Consider the following 24,023-nt stretch of genomic DNA (forward strand, 5'->3'; position numbering starts at 1 on the left):
CCTGAGCCAAAGGCAGATGCTTAACCACCTGAACCACCCAGGCATCCCAAGAGCCTCCATTTTTTTATTGCATTTCATTAATAGCCTTTTTGATTTCGACTTGGTTGTTTTTTTTACTTTTATTTCTTCAGAAAGGGATTCTCTAGTGTCTTCTATGCTTTGTTCAAGCCCAGCTAGTATCTTTATGACCATTATTCTGAACTCTAGTTCCGACATCTTACTAATGTCCATATTGATTAGGTCCCTGGCAGTCAGTACTGCCTCTTGTTCTCTTTTTTGAGGTGAGTTTTTCTGTCTTGTCATTCTGTCCATAGAAGAATAGATGAATGAGAAAACAGAATACTAAAAGGGCAACAACGACCCCAGAGAAATATACACTAAACAAATCAGAAGAGACCCGAAACCTGGGGGAAAACAAAGAGAATATGATCCGGCAGCTGAATAGAACAGAGCCATAGATGAGATTTTGGGGGTATTTTGGTCTGTTAAAAGAAACTGCTTCCCAAAATTTCAAAGAAAGGAAAACATATATATATATATACAAAAATAAGGTAAAATACAAGGAAGGGAAAGAATATGACTGTAAAAATGAAAATAAAAAAAGATTTTAAAAAAGGAATTGGTAAGAAGTTGGTTGAAAAAGGAAAGAAGAAAAATTTTTTAAAAAGTAAATAAAATTTTTAAAAAGTTGAAAGACTAAAGAATCATGGGAAAAAAGCCATGAATTCTATGTGCTCTATTCCCTTAGCACTGGAGATCTGCTGTTCTCATTGATCAGTAAACTTGGTCTTGGCTGGCTGTTCTTGCTGATCTTCTGGGGGAGGGGCCTGTTGCCGTGGTTCCCAGATGTCTTTGCTGGAGGTGGAATTGCCCCACCCTTGCCGGTCCCAGCTAAGTAATCTGCTCAGGTTTGGTCTTGGGAGCTTTTGTTCCTTGCCAGGGTTACCTACAGCTTTGGAGGACGAGAGTGAAAATGGCGGCCTCCCGATCTCTGCCCCAGAGGAACCGAGAACTTGGGGCCCCACTCCTCAATGCGCCCCTAGAGAAGAGCAATCACTCCTGTCTTCCCGGTCTCAGGCCGGACTCCGTGCTCACCTGGCCTGTGACCACGCGATTCTATCTCTGGCATCCGACCCCGTGTGGAGTCTCCAAACCCAGCAGATTCCTGCAGTGAGCTCTCCCGCGCCACTCCTCCCAGGGGAGGAAGGGGAGTCTCCCTGGATCTGCTGCTTGTTGGGTCCCTGCTGGAAGAGCAGTGGCCCAACTGTGCCGTGGATCACGGTTTATGGCAACTCTGGGCTGTGAGCCCACTCCTCGGCTCCGTCTCTGCAGCTGGCTTCCCCTCTCCGATACCTGGGAGCTCTGCCGCACTCAGGCACCCCCGGTCTTTCTCTGACCCCGAGGGTCCTGAGACCCCACTGTCCCGCGAGGGTTCCACCCCCTGCTTAGCCACTGGAGCGACGTCCCTCAGCGGAGCCGAGTTCTAAAAGTTCCAATTTTGTGCTCCGCTGCTCTATCACTTGCCAGAAGTGGCCAGCGGAGTCCCCCTCCCCCGCCCTCTATCCTCCCGAATATCGCCTCCGATTCACTTCTCCGCATATCCTACCTTCCAGAAAGTGGTCGCTTTTCTGTTCAGAGAGTTGCTGCTAATCTTTTCTTTGATCTTGGGTTAAGTTTGCAAGTGTTCCGAATGGTTTTATAGCTATCTATCTGAATTCCTGGGACCAGATGAAATTAAGGTCTCCTACTCCTCTGCCATCTTGGACTCTCCTCCTCTTTTTTTAATATTTATTTATTTATGTAATCTTTACACCCAGTGTAGGCTCGAATTCACAACCCCAAGATCAAGAGTCACATGGCCTTCCAACTGAGCCAGCCAGGTGCCCCAAGGATATCCACTATTCTCCCTCCTAACCATAGTCTATTTTTAAAATAAATATGTCAGTGAAGGGAGATAGAATGATGGGTGGTAGAATGAGAATTATGGGTGGAGGGTATTGGTTGTGTTGTGTTTATGATGGGAAAGATTTTCTTGAATGTAAATAAATCCCATTAACTTCTCCAATGGGTGGGCCATTCACTGTTTATTTTTTTGTTTAGGGCAATTTTCATTTTATGCTTTCAGATGTTTTTAAAAGTATGTACATTTGAGTGTTCATACAAACCTAAGTTGAATAACTGTTAACCCAAGTATCTGCTTGTTGAATACTGGTTTTCTAAATTTGGCTGATTGTGGGAATAGATTCTTGGCCCCCACCCCCCAGGTTTATGGAATCAGACACTGTCAGGGAATGCATTGAAATCTCTGCTCCTAAGAGAAAACCTCCCCAGGTGATTCTGAAACCTCTTCTGTACGCAGGCTTGCAAAGTGAGGCTTACATTTACCCGAAGGAAACTGGTATATATTTTAAATGAAAGGTCTAATAAGATAATAGATCTTTAATTTGGGGAAAATAAAGGGTCACCCTTCTTAAGGATGGGAGAGACTATATACTGGATTCTCCATAAAGTTTAAAAAGAAAGCAAGTTGTCAGGTTTTGAGCCCTACTATTCATGAGCATCCTTGAGTAGTCCTGAAAATGGCTTATTTGCTTGAGATTTTTATTTGTCTTTAAGGCAGTTTTACTGGGACACAATCAGAAAGTGATCCCGGAGCTACAGAGTCTGGCCAGTGTTTATTTGCAAAACAAGGACAGTTTAGCCTTCTGGGTGCCCATTATGAGCTGAGTGTTTATGACCTCACCAGATTCATATCTTGGCTAACTGTGTCCAAGAATCTCCTTTGCCGCTGGAGCTGAAGGCTAAACTGAATCTCAGGCCCAAGTTTTTGTGTTTTGTTTTTTTTTAATTTGTTTTTTAAATTGTGACCTGAGTCGTTTTGAGTAAACTCATTAGCTTCCTGGAAACTCTGTAAGGGCAAGGACCATGTCTCCCTAAATGTTGTGGCATATTTAGCACTGTGCATAACATGGAGTAGGTATATAATAAATTTGTTTTTGGAATAAAATCGTAGTTGACCTCTTCTAATTGTTATATCATGTATAACTCTGCTTTCCTAGCCAAAATTGTTTTTGCTCTCATCAGTCCTTGATGACCTTCATTGGAGAGAGTAAGAAGGAGAAATCCTTTAAGACAGTGGTGGCCGTTTGTGACACTTCTTAGGGCCCCATCCAACCACCTGCCAGTCCTAGTGCTCAGTTTACATTGATGATGAAACCCTCTGTGGGCTATGTAAAAACAAATGTTGAAAAAGAATCCAAATGCTTAAGTTGGAAAATGTACCTAAATAAGGGAGAGTTTAAGATACCTCGCTGAGGATTAGAATCAGACAGAAAGAAAGAAGGGTTAGCCACATGAGCCAGGGAACTCACTGGCCCTCCCCCTGAGGTTTGCAAGGCTAAGTGTCACCAACTCACCTTTGTCTCAGTCAGGTTTTAGTTTTCTCTATGACTGAGGGTCTCTTACAGCTGCATTTAGAACCTCAGACAAGTTACCACATTGGGTTCCTTACTTTTGAGACCCCCAACTGTCTGAGTTCCAGGAGAGGGATCTAGTAGCTGAAGGATACATTCCAGAGGATAGGCTGGATCTAAAGCAATGAAGCTGTTGAATCTAGTTATTCTGTAGCTGTAGCTTAGCACCAGTTGAAGATGCAGTTCTTAATAGAGTGGGCTCAACTTTGGTTTATCAAGCCAAACTTACCGAATCTGAACTAGAGCATGTCTAATCAGCTCTTGGAAGGTGCATATGTACCCATTTTCTGAGCCAAGCCATCTCTCCTGGGTAGAGAGTGAACCTCGCAAACAAAGATTCTCAAGGACCGTTACTTGGGACAGTGAGTGCTTAGGCCAGGGGTATGCACAGCCTAGAGGTTCCAGCTCTCATTAGAAAAGGTCCAGGGGAGATCTCATTTCCCAGGAGGTATTTTCAGTCTGTTTGTACCATAATGGGTCAAGACCCCTCATGGAGAGGGAATGCCTCTGTGTTCCAGTCTCACACAAGGCAACCCAACAGAAGTGTCCATTGGAGAAAAGGTGATAAATCCAGAACTTTAGTGATTTAGTGATCCAGACCCTGGAGTTGGTTAAATCTTTCTTCAAGACATCTAACTTCCAGATTAGTGGTTTTTTTTCTTCCTTGAGACAGAAGATTGAAGAAGGTTCTTCTTTGACTCCTCTTTTGCTCTCACACTTTCGTGGGGTGATCTGTGCCCATTTTAAATAGCCTTTCTCTTCTTAAATTCTGACATCAAATGGGTTGGCCTGAATACTCAATATGAGCTCTCACAAGTAACAGTTAACGCCTGGCAGGGGCCCAGCTTCCAGAATCCCCATTTGTGATAATATCTGGTCTGGCTGAGGCAGGATAGGGTAGTCTCTCACCAAGAGGAGCCCCATTTGATGCCAAAAAGAAAAGTGAGCCATCCAAGATGTTGGGCAGTGCATCAGCATCAGGCTTGTCTGCCTGTGGACCTGTTACTGAGGCTCCTTCTGTGGGTTTCCGTCGCAAAGCTCAATAGCACCTGGTTCCTTACCATGGTCAGATTCCTTAGGGATCACCCTTGGCCTCCAGTTCCCACTCATATTTTAGCATGAACTTGGTGCAGTTTAGGTGTACATGGATTTTTTGAGATATAGTTTACGTACAGTGAGATGCACAGATGTTAAGTTGTACAGATCTTACAATTAGAGTTTTAACAAATGTATGTACACCTTCTGTAACCCATACCCCAGTCGAGGTATGGATCATTTCTGTCATCCCAGAAAGTTCCTTCATGCTTCTTCTCAGTAAGTCCATCCCCTCCCCACACTTCACCCGCCCCTAGGCAAGACTATTCTAATTTCTCTCACTGTATATTAGATCTGAGGCCCTGGATTTTAAAACATCCCGATTTTCTTGAAGTCTGGATGATGAGAGATGTCAGAAAATAATATTTAGGCAAATCAGTGCTTCTCAATGCAGGGTGAGGCGGGGGAGATGCCTCCCAGGAGTCTTCGGCAGTGTCTAGAGACACGGTGTTGAGTCATGACTGGGAGGGGTGCTACTGGCATCTGGTGGGTAGAGGCCAAGGATGTCAGGAAGCGTCTAAGTGCACAGGACAGCCCTCACATAAAGAATGATCCAGGCCAAAGTGTTAATATTGCTGAGATTGAGAAACCCTGAAGTAAATTATGTGCTCTCTGCGGAGAGAACTGTGGCCCTAGGGAGTGTTAATCTGTAGTTCTCCCAAGTCTTCTGGGGTGAGGTTTATTTTTTCTTTATTTGTTGAGAGCCTTGGGGAAGCTGAAAGGGCAGCTTGCAGGAGGGAGCTTTCTTGGGTGCTCCCGCCCTTGTGGCCATAGTTCTTGCTGTGGGATGGGAGTGGGGGTGGCTTTTGAGGGGGCGGAAGACTGACAGGAGAAGAGGAAGAAAACAACTTGAGCAATAAAGGACCAGGCTTTACTTAATATTAAAATAAGAAAAGTGGATGAAAGGGAAAAATAAAGTAAAAGTAATCAAGAGTCCAATAAAATGTTACATTTAAACAGTGACTAAGTTGAGATTGAAAAGATGAAAAGGGAGTGAAAATAATCACTAGGAACAGGAAAAGTGGAAATCTGAGTTAAAACAACAGAAGGCTACGAAATGAAAAACGAAGTATGTGAGTAGATAGGATTAAGGATCGAAAGCAGGAACTGAGAATTAAAAAGGTCAGCATAAGGCATTATATCAAAGAAGGATGAAGGTAGGGGCGCCTGGGTGGCTCAGTTAAGCGTCTGCCTTCAGCTCAGGTCATGATCCCGGGGTCCTGGGATGGAGCCCTGCATCAGGCTCCCTGCTCAGCAGTGAATCTGTTTCGCCCTCTCCCTCTGCCCCTCTGCCTGCTTGTGCTCTCTCTCTGTCCCTCTCTCACCCTCCCTCTCTCTCTCTCAAATAAAAATTTTAAAAGAAGAATGATGAAGGTAGAGGACAGTATGAACCCCAAATGCTTGGGGGCTGCCGTGCTGGATGGGGAGTGGGAAAGGGTGAGGCACCAGCTCTTGCCGATAAGGAAGGGGATCAAAGTCCAGAGTAGGGCTAGCTGGCTCAGTGTAAAGTCCCCAGTTCAAAGCAGCGTTGTCAGTAGGTTGTGGACAGACCCAGGGGCAGAGAGTACTGAGTTGGCACCTCCAGATACCAGCAGCCTTATAGGCCCCTCTCCTGGGGTGCCAGGAGGGACCACACTGACTGTCGGCAATAGCTGGTTAACCTTTACCCTGGAAACAAAAGAAATTTGTAGCAATATTGCCTTGAAATTAAGTCCTTTCAAGATGAACACTTACTACTTCAGGTTATGTTAATTATTTTTAAACCAGTTTAAAGTCATAGCCACTCCTTTAAATAGCTTCTAGCTCTTTATTTGCTTCTGAAGTAGGAATTTCCCTTTTTGTGTGTAACTCCAGGCATACATTTCAACAGACATTTTGTTATGTTTTATTTAACATTATATGTTTTGTGAATATTATAAAATAGCCTAGTCTTTTCACAGTGTAGGCATTGCAAATCTCAGTAGTATGATTTCCATGATGCTAAGGCATGCCTACAGAGTTAGAACAAGTCAGCCACTCATTTATTTTCCACCTCTCTTCCATCCATTCATGTAGGCAGTAAACAGTTCGTGAATATTTCTTTTGTGCTAGGCACAGGCAGGGGCAGTAGGGAGACCGAGTAAGACATGGCAGCATCGTGAAAGGTCTTCCAGTCTGGTAGGGAGAACTTGATAGACATAAATTAATGGATAAATAAGAAAAGAAAAGAAAAATGCAATATATCTCCCTGCTCTTAGGCAGTTATACAGAAAGACAAAGCAAGGATAGAACACTTCAGGCAGAGCAAGCAGCATGTGTAAACGCAGGAAGCTGGGCAACAGCATGGGAGAAATCTAGGGAATTTGTGTGTTGTGGGAGAAGGCAGAGTGGCAGAGATGAGGTGAAAGAAGGTGGTTGGGGTCGCATCATAATGGGCCTTGTTTGGCCCGCATAAAAGTCCTAGATAATAAATAACAAAGGATCTCAAAGAAGGGTAGAAGATAATCAATTTGCAGTTTAGAAAGATCATTCTTTTGCAGTGTGGTGGTTCGAGTCATCAGAGGGCCAGGTGAGCTGCTGGAAACAATCCATGAAATGAGGGCCCGGGGGAAGATTGTACAGGAGGAGATAAAGTGGGGAGAGTGAATTGAGATTATTGAACAGTTAGAATTAACAGGACTTACTGACCGATAGGATGGGGTGGTGGTGAATATGACCTCAGAGTTTCTGACCGGGTTGTCTGGTTGGGTGGTGGCACCATGCCTGAGAGGAAGTAGAGGAAGAAGGGGCAGGTCTGGGGGAAAGATGCTCAATGGTCAAGTGCTGTGTAAAGGTAGGGGATTATTATTGAAAATAAAGCCTTCTGACTTGATTCCATAACACATACCCACCCATCAGGCCAAGTGTGGACTTGGAGGCACAGTCAAAATACTGATGAGTTGATTTTGGACATGGCTTGTAGAAAAGTAGAAATGTCCAGGAGTAATTGGATAGTGAGTTGGGAGCTCAGGGGGAGCTCTGGGCTGGGGCTGCATATCTGGGAGGTACTGCCTTCGCGTTGCAGCCCTGGGTGTGAGTGACCCAGTGAGGGAGGGCAAGGCAGGAAAAGATACTGAGTTGGGGAACTTAGATTGGGGGAGACCAGCTCTGAGTGGGAATGGAAAGAGAACACTTGTGAAAGTTTGGTTATTAGAATCACAGAGATAATCTTCACTCTGTTCGGCAAATCACTAGTTGAAATCATTAGAAACCTCTTCCACTGTTGGTGGTGGGGGGTGTGTGTATGTGTGTGAGAGAGATCGAGATTCTTATAATTTTAAAGTCATTCCATAGCATTTCTCTGTTATTTTTAAAAGTGTGCACACGTGTCTTTGTATGTATATTTTATTTTACTTGACAGGCTAAGTAGAAAAACTTAAGAACTACTGTCTTGGAAATTAAGGTGAAGGTGACCTGAAATTTTAAGTCTGTGAGTACACGTTTTTTAGTTTCTGACTTCCATAAAACTTCAGGAATACATCTGTTTCTCATAAAGCGCAATAAATGTGCTCACGTTATGCACATTCAGTTTATTGCATTGACAGAAGGCTTAAGATTGTTTCTGTGTTTCAGGTAATTCAGAGGTCTGTGGGGCCAGCCAGCCTGAGTCTGCTCACCTTCAGAGTCTATGCATCACCTAAAAAGGACTCACCTCACAAAACTTCTGTGAAGGTTAATGAGGTAACATGTCATTCATGTTGTGCTATTTTTTGAACATCTGCTTTAGTTATATACGAAGTATACACGTTGTATGTCAGGAGACAGGACATTTTAGAAGACACTTAAAGGGAGGAAATATATTTCTTTGTAGTTTTTCTTCGTGGGAAGCTACTAAAATGTAACTTTTCAACAAATAAACTTTAATTAATGATAGTTAACTAAAGGCATAATTGAGTATTTCCTAGGTTTTTTTGTGGGGAATCTGCTCGTCACCACTAAGCGATCCGCCTCATCCAAGACTGCTTTCCTTTTTTTTTTTTAAGATTTTATTTATTTAACAGAGACAGAGAGCACAAGCAGGGAGAGTGGCAGGCAGACGCAGAGGGAGAAGCAATCTCCCCCACAGAGCAGGGAGCCCTCTGCGAGGCTTGATCCCAGGACCCTGGGATCATGACCTGAGCCAAAGGCAGTCATTTAACCAACTGAGCCACCCAGGTGCCCCTGCAAGACTGCTTTCAAGCCAAGAAAATATTTGCATTTTTCCCTCTCTAAGAAATTAAAGACCTGGCTTCATTCTTCTTGGCCAGATTAGAGGCTTTTAAGTAGATGCTTAATAAATACTAAATAAATGAAACAAGAAATCTTCTCTCCATTGTTTACATTCTTTTTTTGTCTATACTTCCCGGTGATTATTTTGGATATTTGCTTTTTGTTGACTTAGAGTAAAATGATATAAAGATCTGCCTTCAGTCATGAACCAGGTTACTTGAATGGTGTTTTCAAAAAGCTAATTAGTTTATCTTTTGCCTTTTTTTACTCTTCTCAGACCTAGGGACTGTGGCGTTTTTTGAGGGTGAAGAAGGCAGCCAGTAGCGACTATGAACAAGTCGCTCCTCTGGGTGGGAAACAAACCTGCTTGGATTAGCACCAGACTGATCATTTAAACTCAGTTTTTGTTTTGCATCCCCTCCCCACTTTAGAGTCATAGAATCCTTTTTCCAAACTGTATCTAAGGTGAAATACTAAATGCCAGGATATAAAATGGATCAAGGGGGGGCTGCTTTGTCTGCTACCACTGGAGTGGGAGAAGGGTAGGACACTTCATAGTTCTGTCTTCTTGGCCTTCTTCTTATTGATAAATTAGGTGCAAAGATCCTCTGAAGTAAGGTTCAGGGTGCATGAAACCCTTAGAATCACAGCAGTTCATGAATTATTAGAAATAGTGATGCTTGCTGATTTGATGATTGATTGCATTCTAATGACTGCATGTGCTTTTTTATTTCTTTTTGTTCTGCTTTTTAACGTATGCAGCTTTCACTCTACTCCGTCCCTGAGGGTCAATCTAAATATGTGGAGGAGCCAAGGACCTCACTTGAAGAAAGCATTTCACATCTCCGACGTTACTGCGAGCCATATACAAGTTGGTGTCAGGTACAGCTGTTCTAAAAGTGGAGTGACACATTTCGGTCTAGAGTCAAGAGTGAAAAGTCTATATTGGCTGCATGTTTTCAGAAAAAGGCATGATAGAGGACTCCCAACCTTCAAGGGCCTGACTTGCGGTGCTCATCAGTGCCATCTCTGAGGGGAGCAGAGAGCCCTAGCATCCTGGTGCAGCTCTTGCCATCGCTGCAGGGAGGATGGCCCTCCTTCCAGGCAGCGTGCGGCACCTTGACTGGGGAGTGGACTGGTAACTCTCTTGTTGGTCGCAGCTAGGAAGCCATGATTGTCTCCTAGGGGAAGGTATGGGGCTGGAACTCTAGTAGAAGGAAAAGCATATAATGTAAGCATTTATATCAAAATTGGAACGTTTTTCTCCCCCCAGAAAGTGTACACATCAGAACCATTTTAACAGGAATGGTTACAGAACATTTTGAATGCTGTAACAGAAAGATGGATATAGCTAAAAAAGTGTGGGATTACATATTTGAGTACTGAACTATTTGCCCCAGTGACCAGAGAGCTACATAGGCAGATGGGCTTCTGTCACTGCTCAGGTTTTAGATCAGGCCCCTGTTACTATGTTCGTGGAAACATTTCTGCAATTCTTAACATCTGAAATGGAAGTTTACAATATACAGAATGCTTTTGTGGGCTTTGACACATAAAGTATTTGCCATACTTGATCTGGATCTCGAAAATTGATGGCAGATTAGTACAAAGTGTGTAGTTGTGTGTGACATGGTCTAGCTATACTTTGCTTGAGATTTACAGACTGAATTTTCATCCAGAACTTGTCTTAAGATTTTCATTTCCATTCTCTGTGCCACGGCTGAACTTCTTTTCACCAATTTAGAAGAAAATAGTAAGCATAGACTCTGTCAACAGTATAAATTAGGCCAGTATACTTACGTATCATAACCATATTATTGAGTTATAAATATCTAAAGACTTTTACGTAATGTGTTGTAAAAAGCTTAGACTTTATTCTCTTGTTCTAGAAGATTTTTAAACCATCTGCTGGTTAAGATAAGGTCGGCAAATTTGTGTGAATATTTTTCTATCATGTAGGCATTGACTGCGGTTATTTTGTGCTCTTTTTTTGGGGGCGGGTTATAAAAGTACTTTGTCTCTTAACCTTTCAACCTAAGATTGCCTTCTGTTTTTTACTTTTTCATCTGTGCATGATGCTCAGTGCAGCAAAATACCTCTCTAAAGGACAGAATAATTATCAACATGTTTATTTGTACTATTTCTAAATAAAAAAGCCATTCTGTGATTACAATGGCTTTATTTTTCTACAGAATGATGTCTTCTTCAATAGAAATATTTCTAATTCCTGGCTCCTTGGGCCAATAATTTCTAGCCCCTTTCTTTAAAAACTAATTTAATTTTTCTTTATAGTGAGAAGATTATGCTAGCAAAAGAAATAGGTCATCACTCTAGATGTTTATCTGTAGTTTTTCTTTCTTTTTATGGGCATTAAAATACCAGTAATGAATTTTAATGAAGCAGTATTCAATTTTTTAATGTTTTTTATGTCCTCCCCTAAATTCAGTGTTTATTGTTTAAGGGCATTTAACAGTATTAGTATAACTTGTTCTGACTTGGACCAAAATTAAACAAAACAAATCCTTTTCCAAGTGGCAACTGGTTCTAATACCTTCTGATGTCCATGTGTCTCTTTTCCTATCTTTATTGTAGACTTCTTTTTTTTTAGGATTTTATTTATTTGGGAGAGAGAGAGAGAGAGAGAGCATGAGCATGGGGGGGGCAGAGGGAGAGGGAGAAGCAGGCTTCCCGCTGAGCAGGGAGCCCCACACCCCGGGATCATGACCTGAGCCAAAGGCAGATGCTTAACTGACTGAGCCACCCAGGCGCCCCTATTGTAGACTTCGTGAAGAGTGGGGCACCTTCCAGCTAGTCCGTTGTTTTCTTTAGAATATATGATGTTCTTGTACAAAGCCATGTTATTGTTGTTAAGAGAATGTTAATACTTCATTTGCTCAGGATTAGGGTAAGTATCTCTCAAAACTTGAATATAGACTCCTTTGTCCCATTCAAGGTGGTCATTCCTGCTTCAGAAGGGCAGTTTTCAGATACAGACTCTAAAATCATGACATATATGAAAGACAGATTTAATCTCACAGGGAGAGGATTGCCACTTTAATTATCAAGGGGGTTGATTTTTGTCTATTCTCTTTGAATCTAATTGAAGAATAAAAAGGCTAGGTTGTTGAAATCACTCTGCTTGTAATGTTTGCTTCCTGTGGTAATAATAAACTGTTCTGCTGAGCAGCTTGCAGTGAAGGGGAAATTACACAAGAGAAAAAGAACACAAAAAACCCCAGATAGACAGTGTATCCCTTTGTTCACAAAGTGTTAATAATATGATAATTTATGCAGTAAAGACAAATATATTTATTGTTACTTTCTAATCAGCATATCCTTCTCTTTCATTTTCTTTTCACCTTTTTAGGAAATGTACTCACAAACTAAGCCCAGGATGCAGAGCTTGGTTCAATGGGGGTTAGGTGAGTTGATTTTTTAAAAATTATTATTAGGTAAGTTGATTAGGCATAATTAGTTTCTTCATTAATATTGGATTCTTTAACTGGGATTCCCTGGATGGGCCCCAGGAGGTCTGGAAATTCCTTGAAGTTGTATGCAGAATATTAGAGCTGTGTGGGTTTTTCTGGAAAGAAGATCGGTTATTTTCCTCAGATTTCAGAGGACTAGTGTCCCTAAACATTTGGGAAGTCCGTTCAAGATCATTAGGATTGTTGGGCTAACAAGTTCAGAGACACTGGATGTTTTTTTTCCCTGAAATCTGTTTCCAGGTGCGTTTTCCATGACTCGTACTAACCCCCACTAACTCATCAGTGGGTTTTCGGAATCAGGATAACTTATTTGTATGTCTGTTAATACATGTGACAGAAGTTTAGAGGCTAGAAGGAACTGGGCTGGTGTGCCTAGGAAAGACCTTACTGCATGAGTAGTGTTCTTACATTTTTTTCCATTGGGTTTTTATTGTCCTTGATTGTTTTTCACATCCACTTATCCCAAACACTCATAAACTTGGTTCACAGTCTACGTTCTGACTCATCTCCATCAGAAACTGGTGAATTAATGGACATTGAGTGTGTTTCATTCCCTTTACTGGGCATCTCAGCAAACAAAAACTCATGTTTTTACAAGTGTTTGCTTCCATGACAGAATAAAACAAGCATGAATACAGTTTATTTCCTTCCGAAGATCATGGAGTGTTGATGGGCTGATACAGGATATTAACATCCATGAATAATATGTATGTTAATAAGTAACATCTCAGTTTTATTAATTTCATCAGCACTTACTTAGTTTTTATTACATGCCAGGAACTACCCTGAGTGCTTTAAAATATTTATGTATAATCTTCATAACCCTGACAGATAGGTGCTTTTATTACCTTCATGTTTTAATCTGAGGAAACTAAAGAACTTCTGATCTCTTGTCATTACATATGTGACTGAGGAGGGCTCTTCATTGTTACCTATCACTTCCCATTGATTCATAGCAATAGGCATTATTTGCAACCTAAGTCTTGGTTTTCGTCTCTTGGCCTGGTTACTGCAAAAGCTCTTAAGAAGAAACATTCCATTATGAGTTGTGTTGTTATCTGCCAAGGCGGTCCGTCCATTTCCCAGCAGTCACAGCCACGACCCGTTACCAGAAGCCGGGCTGGGCCTTCATCGCAGCCTTTTAGCATATCTTCTTTCCCATTTCTCTGTGATTCACCCACTTCAGCTCAGCTCACCAAGGCCATCCGGGTGACCTCCTATCAACTGCTCCGTGTGCACGTCTCGAATTAAAAACACTGTGCCGGTAGGCAAAAATAAAGGGAAGTAGAAAATTGCTTCAGATGATCCAGACAACGAAATGGAAAGTGAAAACTAAGTTAAAGGCAAAATAAGTAAAAGGCCAGACAGGAATTCGTGCAAACAGCACAAGCCCTATAGTATTATTTAAAATGATCACCACGTTTCCCAAACACCCAGGAAATGGAAAACTGGCATGTGTCTGCTCTTTTCTGGGGGAGAAAATTACCAAGCATTCCAGTTAGTTCGGTTCCACATATGTGCCTTCCATGGCAGGCATGGAAGAGCGCAGCTGATTAAGACAGTGGTCACAACCACCGAGGTGCATATAATACATTTTCAACAGTAGCACAAATACAGAGAAAGTCACAGACCACTGTTGAAGGTGCAGAGGAAGGAGATGAGTTTAATGGAGTTTGGAGGGAGGGGAAGAGTCAGGGAAGGGTTTCTAAGTTGAATCTTAGAATAGAGTCAACCACACCAAGACATGGGGGTGGAACTTAGCAGCATTCCACACGGAGGACACAGCTCAATCAGGGCTTGGAGGAGTGACTCATTGTTTCCTGAGCCGGAAACTGGAAGCAGATAGCAAGTGCTGAAGATGGGGTTGAGAGAGAGACGTGAAGTGTTTTTAAGTTACAGCCTCTCTGAAACCCGTTTGTTAATTCATTCAGTATCCGTCAACACCTAGCAGTGCTTTTAGTAAATATCTGTTGGACGAACATCCACTGTTACCACTGAGGGAAAATAACATAGAAGTCCAAGCAGTGTACCATTCAGGAGCATATGTTCTCCTTAAGGAGACATAAAATACACCCCTGACTAATTAAACATAAGGTGCTATATAAGATTACATACCAAATGAGGGTCCAGAGAATAAATATGATGAGACTTTAGAGGAGAGAGAGAGAGCGGTGTGGGCTGAGGAGTCTAGGAAAGGCTTTTCTGAGGAGGTTAGGAATGCAGATGGCTCTTACTTCGTGGGATTGGCTCAGTGGACAGGAGAGGAGTCATCATTCGCATGAGGTCATAAGGCATGCTCAGGCATGGCACCTAGGCTCATATGCTGCATTTCTTTGTGTTTATCTATCACCAGTGACTATTTCCCGCATATACTTGCACTAACAGTTTCCTGCATTGTCCAGAATTATTCTGTTCTCAATTTCAAAGAATGAATTCAGATGGCAAAGGAAACGTTTTTCCCCTGAGCCTCATGTATTTGGTTCCTGAGTTTCGGAGAACAAGCAGCAGAGCTTCAAGATAGCGGCAGATCTAGCCAAATCTATTCTGTTTCTGTGTTTGGAAGGCAAGGAATCCCTGTATTAGTATTTCTCCCCCTGTGTATAGTTGATTCAGATCTGTTGCATTCAGGAATATGAAGGTAGTCTACCATTACTTTCTTGTCAGTAGGTCATCAGACCTGAAGTGTTTGAAAATTGGCTACTTGCTATGTGAATAATAAATCATGTTCATATATCACATAAAAAGAATGTGTTGGAAAAAAGCATATTAGCATAAAACAAAGAACACATTATTTGAGAAGCATTTGATACTATATATACTAGTTATGTGTAAGATTTTTTTGGTTTGTTTCTTAATGGGCAATTTACAGAACTATTTCCTGGTCTGATTCTATTGTAGGCAGCTATGAATATCTCCAAAATGCACCTCCTGGATTTTTTCCAAGACTTGGTGTTATTGGTTTTGCTGGCATTGTTGGACTTCTTTTGGCTAGAGGTAGGTGCAATTTTGTGGGGTTTTTTTAAACAGCTCATAAGGGAGAGATAAGATAGATAACTTGGTTATTTCTTTTTATCTGCCAGTTGTCAGAATAATGAGTTGGTTCCTGAAATATGGCCTCTTAATATATAATTGATATGGTTATTTTATCCAGTATATTTGATTTTAAGCATATATAGAAATTATAAAAATATGAAATGGAAGAAATTGTATACTGTTGGTTAAAAAAATAATATAGTTATATCCTTTATGGGCACATTTACTTGATTAAGTTACTATCTCCCTTTGGTACAGAAAGAGTGAATTTTTGTTAACCGAAGTCTGTCACACCTGAGAAACGGTTTCTGTTGGTTTCACTGTTGAGATCAGGCTATTAATCACAGTAAATAGAACAGTGATTTCATAGAGATTTTATTAATTTCTTGATGTGTCATAGCTTTGGTCATCAGTGATGATATTAAAATTTTTAAAACACTTAGAAACTAACAGATGTCAACTTGAAATATATTACTACACTATACTGCTGGATTGCAAACATTTAGAGGAAGTAAAGGATGACAAGGTACTTCACTATAATGGGATAAATTTGTTATAAACTACTGAGGTTTCACTGATTATAAAATTCAGACTTGACAAAAATTCCTAAAATAGAGGGTTTATGAACCCTGCAATCAAACCCTCATAAAAGATTAACTATAGTGACTGCTTTGGTACCCATTCCTCCAAATTTATAAAGCTTTTCTGCACATGCCGTATCTGTTATTTTAGTCTGGAAACAGGCAGCGTGGTGCCACTCCCTCAACCTGTGGAATGAACTCCTGTCATAGTTTCTGTGCCCTCTTCCCAGCCTGTGCAGAGTATATAAGAATTAGAGTTCATTTTTACTAATTGACTTGCGAAGGAGTTGAACCAACTCCCCCACCAAACATTTTCCCCCTCCTTTCTGTAAAGCTGTCCAAAAAAGCATTCCTGTCTCACTTAGATAGATAACATTTTAAATTTATGAAGCTCCCAAGGCCAGGGTGTTGGAATCTTGGCTACTGTTAGGGAGCCAGGAATGTGGAATCAAGTGATATTAGCTCCCCCCCCGCCCCCCGCCATGGTGAGAGCATGGCCCTAAAGCCAGCGTCCTCTGCTGTGCGTGTGTGCATGCGTTGCCATGCTGTCTGGTGTTCATCCCCGGGCACGTCCACTGGGGTGACTATCCTGAGGAGAATCGGGGACTGTGCTCTCCCGGGCAGAACAGTGACATAAGGACACCCACTACTGCGGGTTCTATTCCTTCGTTTTTGCTTGCTGGTTTATTTTTTCCTCTCTCCTTTTCCTTTTCCAGGGAGGGCTCAGTAGCATTAACATAATGTAAAACCCTAATTCTTTTTCAAGAAAGTACACATAGGAGTACCTGGTTGGCTCAGTCAGTTAAGCATCCGACTCTTGGTTTCGCCTCAGGTGCTGATCTGAGGCGTCGGGCTCCATGCTCAGTGGGAGTCTGTTTGGATATTCTCTCCCTCTGCCCCTTCTCCTCCTTGCTCTCACTCTCTCTTTCTCTCTCTGAAATAAATATATGAATCTTAAAAAAAAAAGTACACATGTGCACACACACATTCATGCACAAATATTCAACAACAAGTCTTTTCCTTGGGGCTGGGGTAGAAAGGCCTGAGGTGAACAACGTCAGGTGGTCACTGAATAAGATGGGCGGGATGGTGAGTATGTTTATTGGGTATCTGGAGTGGTTTGCAGCCCCCTCCAGGTAGATGGTCCCCCTATGCTGGCAGCAGCAGGGTGGGCTCAGAAGATCCCTCCTGGCACAGTTTCTTTTCTTTCTTTTTTTTTGGTCTAACTTTAAAAATTTTTTTTTATTTTTTATTTTGATTTTTTTAAAGATTTTATTTATTTATATGAGAGAGAGAGGGAGCACACGAGAGCAGGGGAGGGTCAGAGGGAGAAGCAGACTCCCTGCCGAGCAGGGAGCCCGATGTGGGACTCAGTCCCAGGACTCCAGGATCATGACCTGAGCCAAAGGTAGTCGCTTAACCAACTGAGCCACCCAGGCGCCCCCCAAAATTTTATTTTTTAATAAAAATTGTATGTATTTAAGGTATATGGCATGTTTTGATATACATATATGCATGCATATACATAGTGAAATGATTACCCCAGTCAAGCTATTTAACATACCTTCTATCATAGCTACCTTTTAAAAAATTTTTTTATTATTATTATTTTTTAAGATTTTATTTATTTGATAGAGAGAGACACAGCGAGAGAGGGAACACAAGCAGGGGGAGTGGGAGAGGGAGAGGGAGAAGCAGGCTTCCCACTGAGCAGGGAGCCCGATGTGGGGCTCGATCCCAGGACCCCGGGATCATGACCTGAGCTGAAGGCAGACGCTTAACGACTGAACCACCCAAGTGCCCCATAGTTACCTTTTTTTTTTTTTAGATGAAAGCACCAGTAATCTCTCTTAGTAAATCTCCAAGATTCAGTATTATTAACTATAGTCATCATGCCATACATTACTCTCTAGGCTTACTCCTTCTACATAACTGCAACTTTGTACCCTGTGACCAGCATCTCTCCATCTCCCCTCCCCCACTCCTTCTGGTAGCCACAGGTCTACTGTCTGCTTCTATGCATCTGACTCTTTTAGATTCCAGATATCAGTGAGATCGTGTAGTTTTTGTTCTTTCTCATTAAGGCTTATTTCACATAGTATAATGTCCTCTGCGTTCATCCATGTTGTTGCAAATGGCAGGGTCTCCTTTTTTAAAACTGAATAATATTATAATATTCCATTCATGTAGGTATCACAATTTCTTTACCTACTCATCCCTTGACACTTCGGTTGTTTCCATGTCTTGGCTCTTGTGACTAATGCTGCAGTGAACATGGGAGTGCAGATACCTGTTTGAGAGACTGATTTCATTTCCTTTGGGTGTATACCCAGAAGCGGGATTGCTGCATCATATGATAGGGTTTCTTGAGCATAAATGCTAAGGTAGTCCTGCTCATTTGATGAGAATGGCCATGACTGGTGGTGACAAGGCACCTCTCTAGGAGGTGAGTGGGATGATCATTCCGAGGAAGTGGACTCAGCCAGGTCACTCAAGGGTGGCAGGTGGTTGTTCCCCATTATTGTCACCTTCCTGTGGCTCCTTCCCCTCCCCACTTCCTGAAGTTTTGGAGACCCCAGCTCATTGTGTGAACCATTAGAAGCTGGAGGCCCAAGAGCTGCTCCTTACCAGTTTTTTTGTAAATGACCCAGAAATGGCTGGTTGTCGGCTGTGCTGCCCTTCACCTGGTCCTCACTTATGTGAGCTGCTCAGGAACTATACCGGTGGGACCCAGGGACAAAACAGTGTTTTCTAGAGTAATTCTATCCTTTCAATCAAGGCAGTAGGACAAGGAAAGAAACATTAATTTATTAAGAGTCTAGATTGATAACATTTGTTTTGTCTTCTGTGACCCTAGTTCCCTCTTTGGAGATATGTCTGTTTAAAGTTTAAAACCAATAAACAGAGGCGCCTGGGTGGTTCAGTCATTAAGCGTCTGCCTTCGGCTCGGGTCATGATCCCGGGGTCCTGGGATCGAGCCCCGCATCGGGCTCCCTGCTCCGCGGGAAGCCTGCTTCTCCCTCTCCCACTCCCCCTGCTTGTGTTCCTGCTCTCGCCATCTCTCTCTCTGTCAAATAAATAAATAAAATCTTTAAAAAAATAAATAAAACCAATAAACAGCACTTAGGTTATTCTAACTGTGTGTAAGTAACATACATTGCACTAACATCTATCCGTGTCCCATGTCAAAAGTCCTGTGCCTCTCAGCAGAGACTGTCTAGGTCCAAGTTCATTTCTAGAGGCTTCTCCTGTTTCACCCAGTACCAGTTTTCTGAACCTCATTCTCAGGCTTCTCCAATTCTCTGTGCTGCTACCTATCCTGCCATTCTCTTTTGCCCAGGGCTCTACATGTAGCTGGGGCGCAAGGGTGTAAGAGCAACTGTCTTCGGGAGTCTTAAACAGACCAGGTTCAGTCAGTCATCGCTGACAAAATCCAAAGGCAGAGAGATAAGTGGCGTTGAAACAAGAAAGGAATTTATTTCCGTGAGGCCAACACCCAGAAGACAGTGGACTAGCATCTCAAAGACTGTCTCCAAAGTGCCGAAAATCCTTCTAGGTTTATGTAAGGAAAATGTGGGGCAAAGGTAAGTGCAGGTAGTCAGTGAAGGTCCAGTCCATCATTGTCTTGGAGTCAGTCACGTGGGGTCCTGCTGGCTCAGTGCAGTCCTTATTACTTGAGGGGGTAGGTTTGGTTCCCATCAGGGGACATTTTGCACGTAGGGTCTTTTGCCTGAGTTAAGAGATAAGCTAGAAAGGGAAATTTAATCATTTAGAAAGTGCAGACTGAGGGGCGCCTGACTAGCTCAGTCATTAGAGCAGGTGACTCGATCTCGGAGTTGTAGTTCAAGCCCCATGTTGGGTGTAGAGATCACTTAAAAATAAAATCTTAAAAAATTTTTAAAAAGTGCAGACTGAGGCCAAAATGGAGGTAGTTGAAGTCCTCTTTCACATATCCTCTTGAAGTCTGGACTGAGACTCAGCACTGCGGTGGTCTTGGGACATGGCTCTATGCTCTCTTGGGTTTGACCCCCTATTTTTGGGTTCCATGTCATCTTTTCCTTGGTTTGCTCTACCATGTTGTTGAACTACATGCTCAAGTCACTTTCTAAATCCTTGAAGGTCTAAAAATTACCTTCTACCCTCATATTCGGTGATAATTAGGTTGGTTATAGAATTTGTTTTCCATCAAAACTTTGAAGGCCGTGTCTTCTAGCATCTGGCCTTGCAGATGTGTCTGTCAGTAGCCAGCCTGGATGCTTGTTACTTCTGAAGTGATTCATTTTTTTCCTCCTGGAACCTTTGAGGATCTTCTGTCTTTTTTTTTTTTTTTTAAGATTTTATTTATTTATTTGAGAGAGAGAGAGAATGAGAGATAGCAAGCACGAGAGGGAAGAGGGTCAGAGGGAGAAGCAGACTCCCTGCTGAGCAGGAAGCCCGATGTGTGGGACTCGATCCCGGGACTCCGGGATCATGACCTGAGCCGAAGGCAGTCGCTTAACCAACTGAGCCACCCAGGCGCCCGAGGATCTTCTCTTAATCTTCAGTGTTCTGAACTTCAGGGTGCTGTGACTACGTATAGATGTCTCATTCCTGGTTGGGCATTTTGGTGGCTTGCAACCCTCAGCTGTAGGAATGTAATCTGGTTTGTATTTATTTGAAAATTTACTCTCAGCAATGAAGCTGTTCAAGGGACCCTATATGTCTCTTTTATTTTTTTGATCATTTTATTTTTTTCCTTTTGATTTGATTTTTTTTTTAGTTTTGCCATTTCCAAGTCACTCTTTCTTGTTCTTTGATTGTTCCTTTTTCATAGAACCCTTTTTTTATTTCAATGTAGTAGCTTCTTAAATTTATTCGATTATACTTAATAACAGGTATAGTTTTGTTTTTAAGTTATTTTGTTTCCTGTGGGGTCATTTTTTTTTTCCTTTCTGGCTTGTCTTGATCTTCTCTTTTATGCTGCAGGCTTTCCTCAAATGACTAGTGATCCTTGGTTATATAGTCATGTTTAAGAGCACGGCAATTGAAATGCTAATAAGAATTTTTTTTGTGCATAGATGGGGCTTACTGGCCAGCAGGTTTTACCTCAGGGTGAGCTGAAAGGGAACTGACTTTATACGCAGGGTGCCCACACCTGGGGCCTGTGCGAGGAAAACTCTGTTCTTGGGTACTAATGCTCACATGTACACACACCAGCTATCTTGGTTCTCAGCAGAAAATTTATGGCATTTCTTTAGAGATTACCCCCCCCTTTTTTTTTTTAAAGTAGGCTCTATACCCAGCATGGAGCCCAATGCAGGGCGTGAACTCACCCTGAGATCAAGACGTGAGCTGAGATCAAGAGTCCGATGCTTAACTGACTGAGCCACCCAGGAGCCCCTCTTTAAAGATACTTCTCCACCTTTGTAAAAGTTTGGCTGGATAGACTGCCTGGCCATGGGCAGTTTTACACCACGATGGCATGGAGGAAGGAGAGAACCACCTAGACTCTGCACAGGACTTATATTTGCGTCCGTCCATAGTCCCCGGGTCTCCCCGCCTCCCCCCATCTTGGTCCTTGGCTGCCCTCTCCATCGTCCACAGTCGCTGCCATCTCTGGGCTGCCGGGGACCCTGCTGCTCCCTTCTCCTCCAGACTTCATAGCTGTGTGTCCTCTTGCTTCTGTCCACTCGCCATTTTCTGTAAATTGGATGACACATCTTATCTCCCGATGGCCCCTCCCCACATTTCCTCTTCATTGTGGGTTTATTACCTGTATTATATTCCTTTACTGTTAATTTTCATGGAGTATTAGAAAGGAGAGGAGAGCAGTGCTTGTGCTGAGTCCTTAAATAGAAAGCTAGTTTACTACAAAAGAACAGAAACCTTAGAAACCAAAGTGCCGTGGGCTTCTTTTCAGAACATTCTTTATTTACTCCCTTAGAAGTGGTGGTTCTCTTGAAAACATTGTGCTGATGAAAGAAGCCGGTCACAAAGGGCCACATATTATATAACTGCATTTATGTGAAATGTTCAGAGTAGGCAACTCTGTAGAGACAGAAAGTACATTAGTGGTCCCTTAGGGATGGGGGGTAATGGGGGAATAGGGATGGATATGGCATTTCTTTTTGGGGTGATGAAAATATTCTAGAACTGATTGTAGTGATGGTTGTATACCTCTGTGAATACATCATGATGAATGTATACTTTAAATGGGTGAGTTGTGTGAATTACATCTCACCAAAGCTGTGAAGATGTGGTGGTTCTTTTTGGTGCATATGACATTATTAGGCACATTCTCTGTTAATCTAGGATCAAAGAAAAGTAGTCTTATTCAGTGTTAGGTGTCCAGGGCAAACTGAGATGGTAAGGGTCATGAATCATCTGTTGGCATCTACAACCTTTTATTTAATAGGTTCAAAAATAAAGAAGCTGGTGTATCCACCTGGATTCATGGGACTTGCTGCCTCTCTTTATTATCCACAACAAGCCATCGTATTTGTCCAGGTAAGTTAGACCCAGTAAGCTGGGGTGTCCCTTATTCTCGCTTATGTGTGTCTGGGTTTACTGCTTAATATTTTTTATTTTGCAGCTTTTATTGCGCCAGACTAAAATTTGTTTCCACACCTAGATGAACTACCACACATTTAAATGTTTTTCTCCACCATGTGCCTCAGTTCTGGCCCTCCTTCCAATCATGTCAGTATTCAGAGAATGCACACTAATTTGAATGTTAGTCAAAAAAATTAAGATACCTTTTTTGGGGGCATATTTACATGGAAGTCTAGAGACTTCAACTCCAAAGCTGCTAGTTATGGGTCATTCTCCATTTGGGTGTATCTGGTCACATCCTGTCCTCCTTGGAGTTGCAGGCATAGGCCTGTGCTCTGCCCCTCTGCACCTTCTCCCTGGGCCTGGTGTCAGCCTCACTGTGCTTGCTGGGGGCTTCAAGGAGTGCAGTCCCCTCCGCTGGGAATCCCCGTCTTAGGGCTCTCAGTTGGCCGCTCCTTTCTTTCCCTTCATACCTCAGCTTGAGGGCATCCGGTCAAGTCAGAGAACAGAGTTGGCAGGCAAGATGGGTAGAGCTATGTTTTAGCCTGCTCAGGGTTCCGTAACAAAATACCACAGACTGAGTGGCTTGAACAACAAAGATTTATTTTCGCGTTGTTCTGGAGGCTGGAAGTCCAAGATCACGGTGTTGGTAGGGTTGGTTTCTCCTAGGGCCTCTCTCTTTGGCTGGCAGATGGCCACCGTTTCACTGCGTGTGGACATTCCTGGTGTCTCGTCGTCGACTTAAAATGACACCAGTCATATTGGATTAGAGCCCTATTCTTATTACCTCATTTAACCTCAATTACTACTACTACTGTAAAGGCCCTATCTCCAAATACAGTCACGCTGTGGGTTAGGACTTCAACATGTGATTTTCGAGGGACACAATTCAGTCCCTAACAGCTAGACCAGCTGTTTGCAAAGTGTGGTCCCGAGACCAGCAACATCAGGATCCCCTGGCTTGTTAGAAATGCACATTCTCAGGCCCCAACCCAGACTGACTGCCTCAGACATTCTGAGGATGAGGGCCAGCAATCTGTGTTTTAGCAAGCCCTCCAGGGGATTTGAATGTCCCTGATGTTTGAGAACCACTGACAGAGACTAGACTTCCTCAGGGCACTGGTGTCTAGACTTAGTGGAACTCTAGACATAGAGTGCCTTGGAAAACTGGCAAGAACAAGACAAGCTCGAGGTTTTGAAGTCCTGGACAGCATCTGGAGACAGGGACCCGCCCGGTTCCTGGAGGTACTCTGTCACGCTGAGACTTGGTCCCAGAAGAGCAGCAGTTGGGCCCTCAGGGCCCTGAGCCAGACGGATCTGACACTGAGCTCCCTGGAGGGCTCGCATGACAGGATTGAGTCTGGATTCCTGGACTGCACTGCACTTGTAGGTGGGTGGGAGGCCAGTGGCTCCAGCTGTGAGAAATTGGTGGCTTTGGTAGCAGATGCCAGTAGGATCTTTAGAGCATGGGCTTGACATTGTTTATAGCAGTCCCGGAGGCAGAGAGTTAATGTTCCTCTGCCTGCTTCAGCCCCAGCTCAGGAACAGTGAATCACGTCTGCCTGCCCCGGATCATAAACATAGTCATACATCAT

General features: G+C 42.7%; 1 protein-coding gene across 1 annotated transcript in view; it reads left to right on the forward strand.

The window, feature by feature from the left end:
• APOO (apolipoprotein O) overlaps positions 1–24,023 on the forward strand; it is a 60,849-nt gene that overhangs the window by 21,393 nt on the left and 15,433 nt on the right. Inside the window, exons 2-6 of the mRNA XM_027609671.2 lie at positions 8,160–8,267; positions 9,558–9,677; positions 12,163–12,217; positions 15,182–15,277; positions 22,292–22,383. Of these exons, the coding sequence (XP_027465472.2) occupies positions 8,160–8,267; positions 9,558–9,677; positions 12,163–12,217; positions 15,182–15,277; positions 22,292–22,383 (471 nt within the window). The remainder of the gene's footprint in view (positions 1–8,159; positions 8,268–9,557; positions 9,678–12,162; positions 12,218–15,181; positions 15,278–22,291; positions 22,384–24,023) is intronic.

This window comes from Zalophus californianus, chromosome X (assembly GCF_009762305.2).
Source record: "Zalophus californianus isolate mZalCal1 chromosome X, mZalCal1.pri.v2, whole genome shotgun sequence".
In the NCBI taxonomy this organism is placed as follows: domain Eukaryota; kingdom Metazoa; phylum Chordata; class Mammalia; order Carnivora; family Otariidae; genus Zalophus; species Zalophus californianus.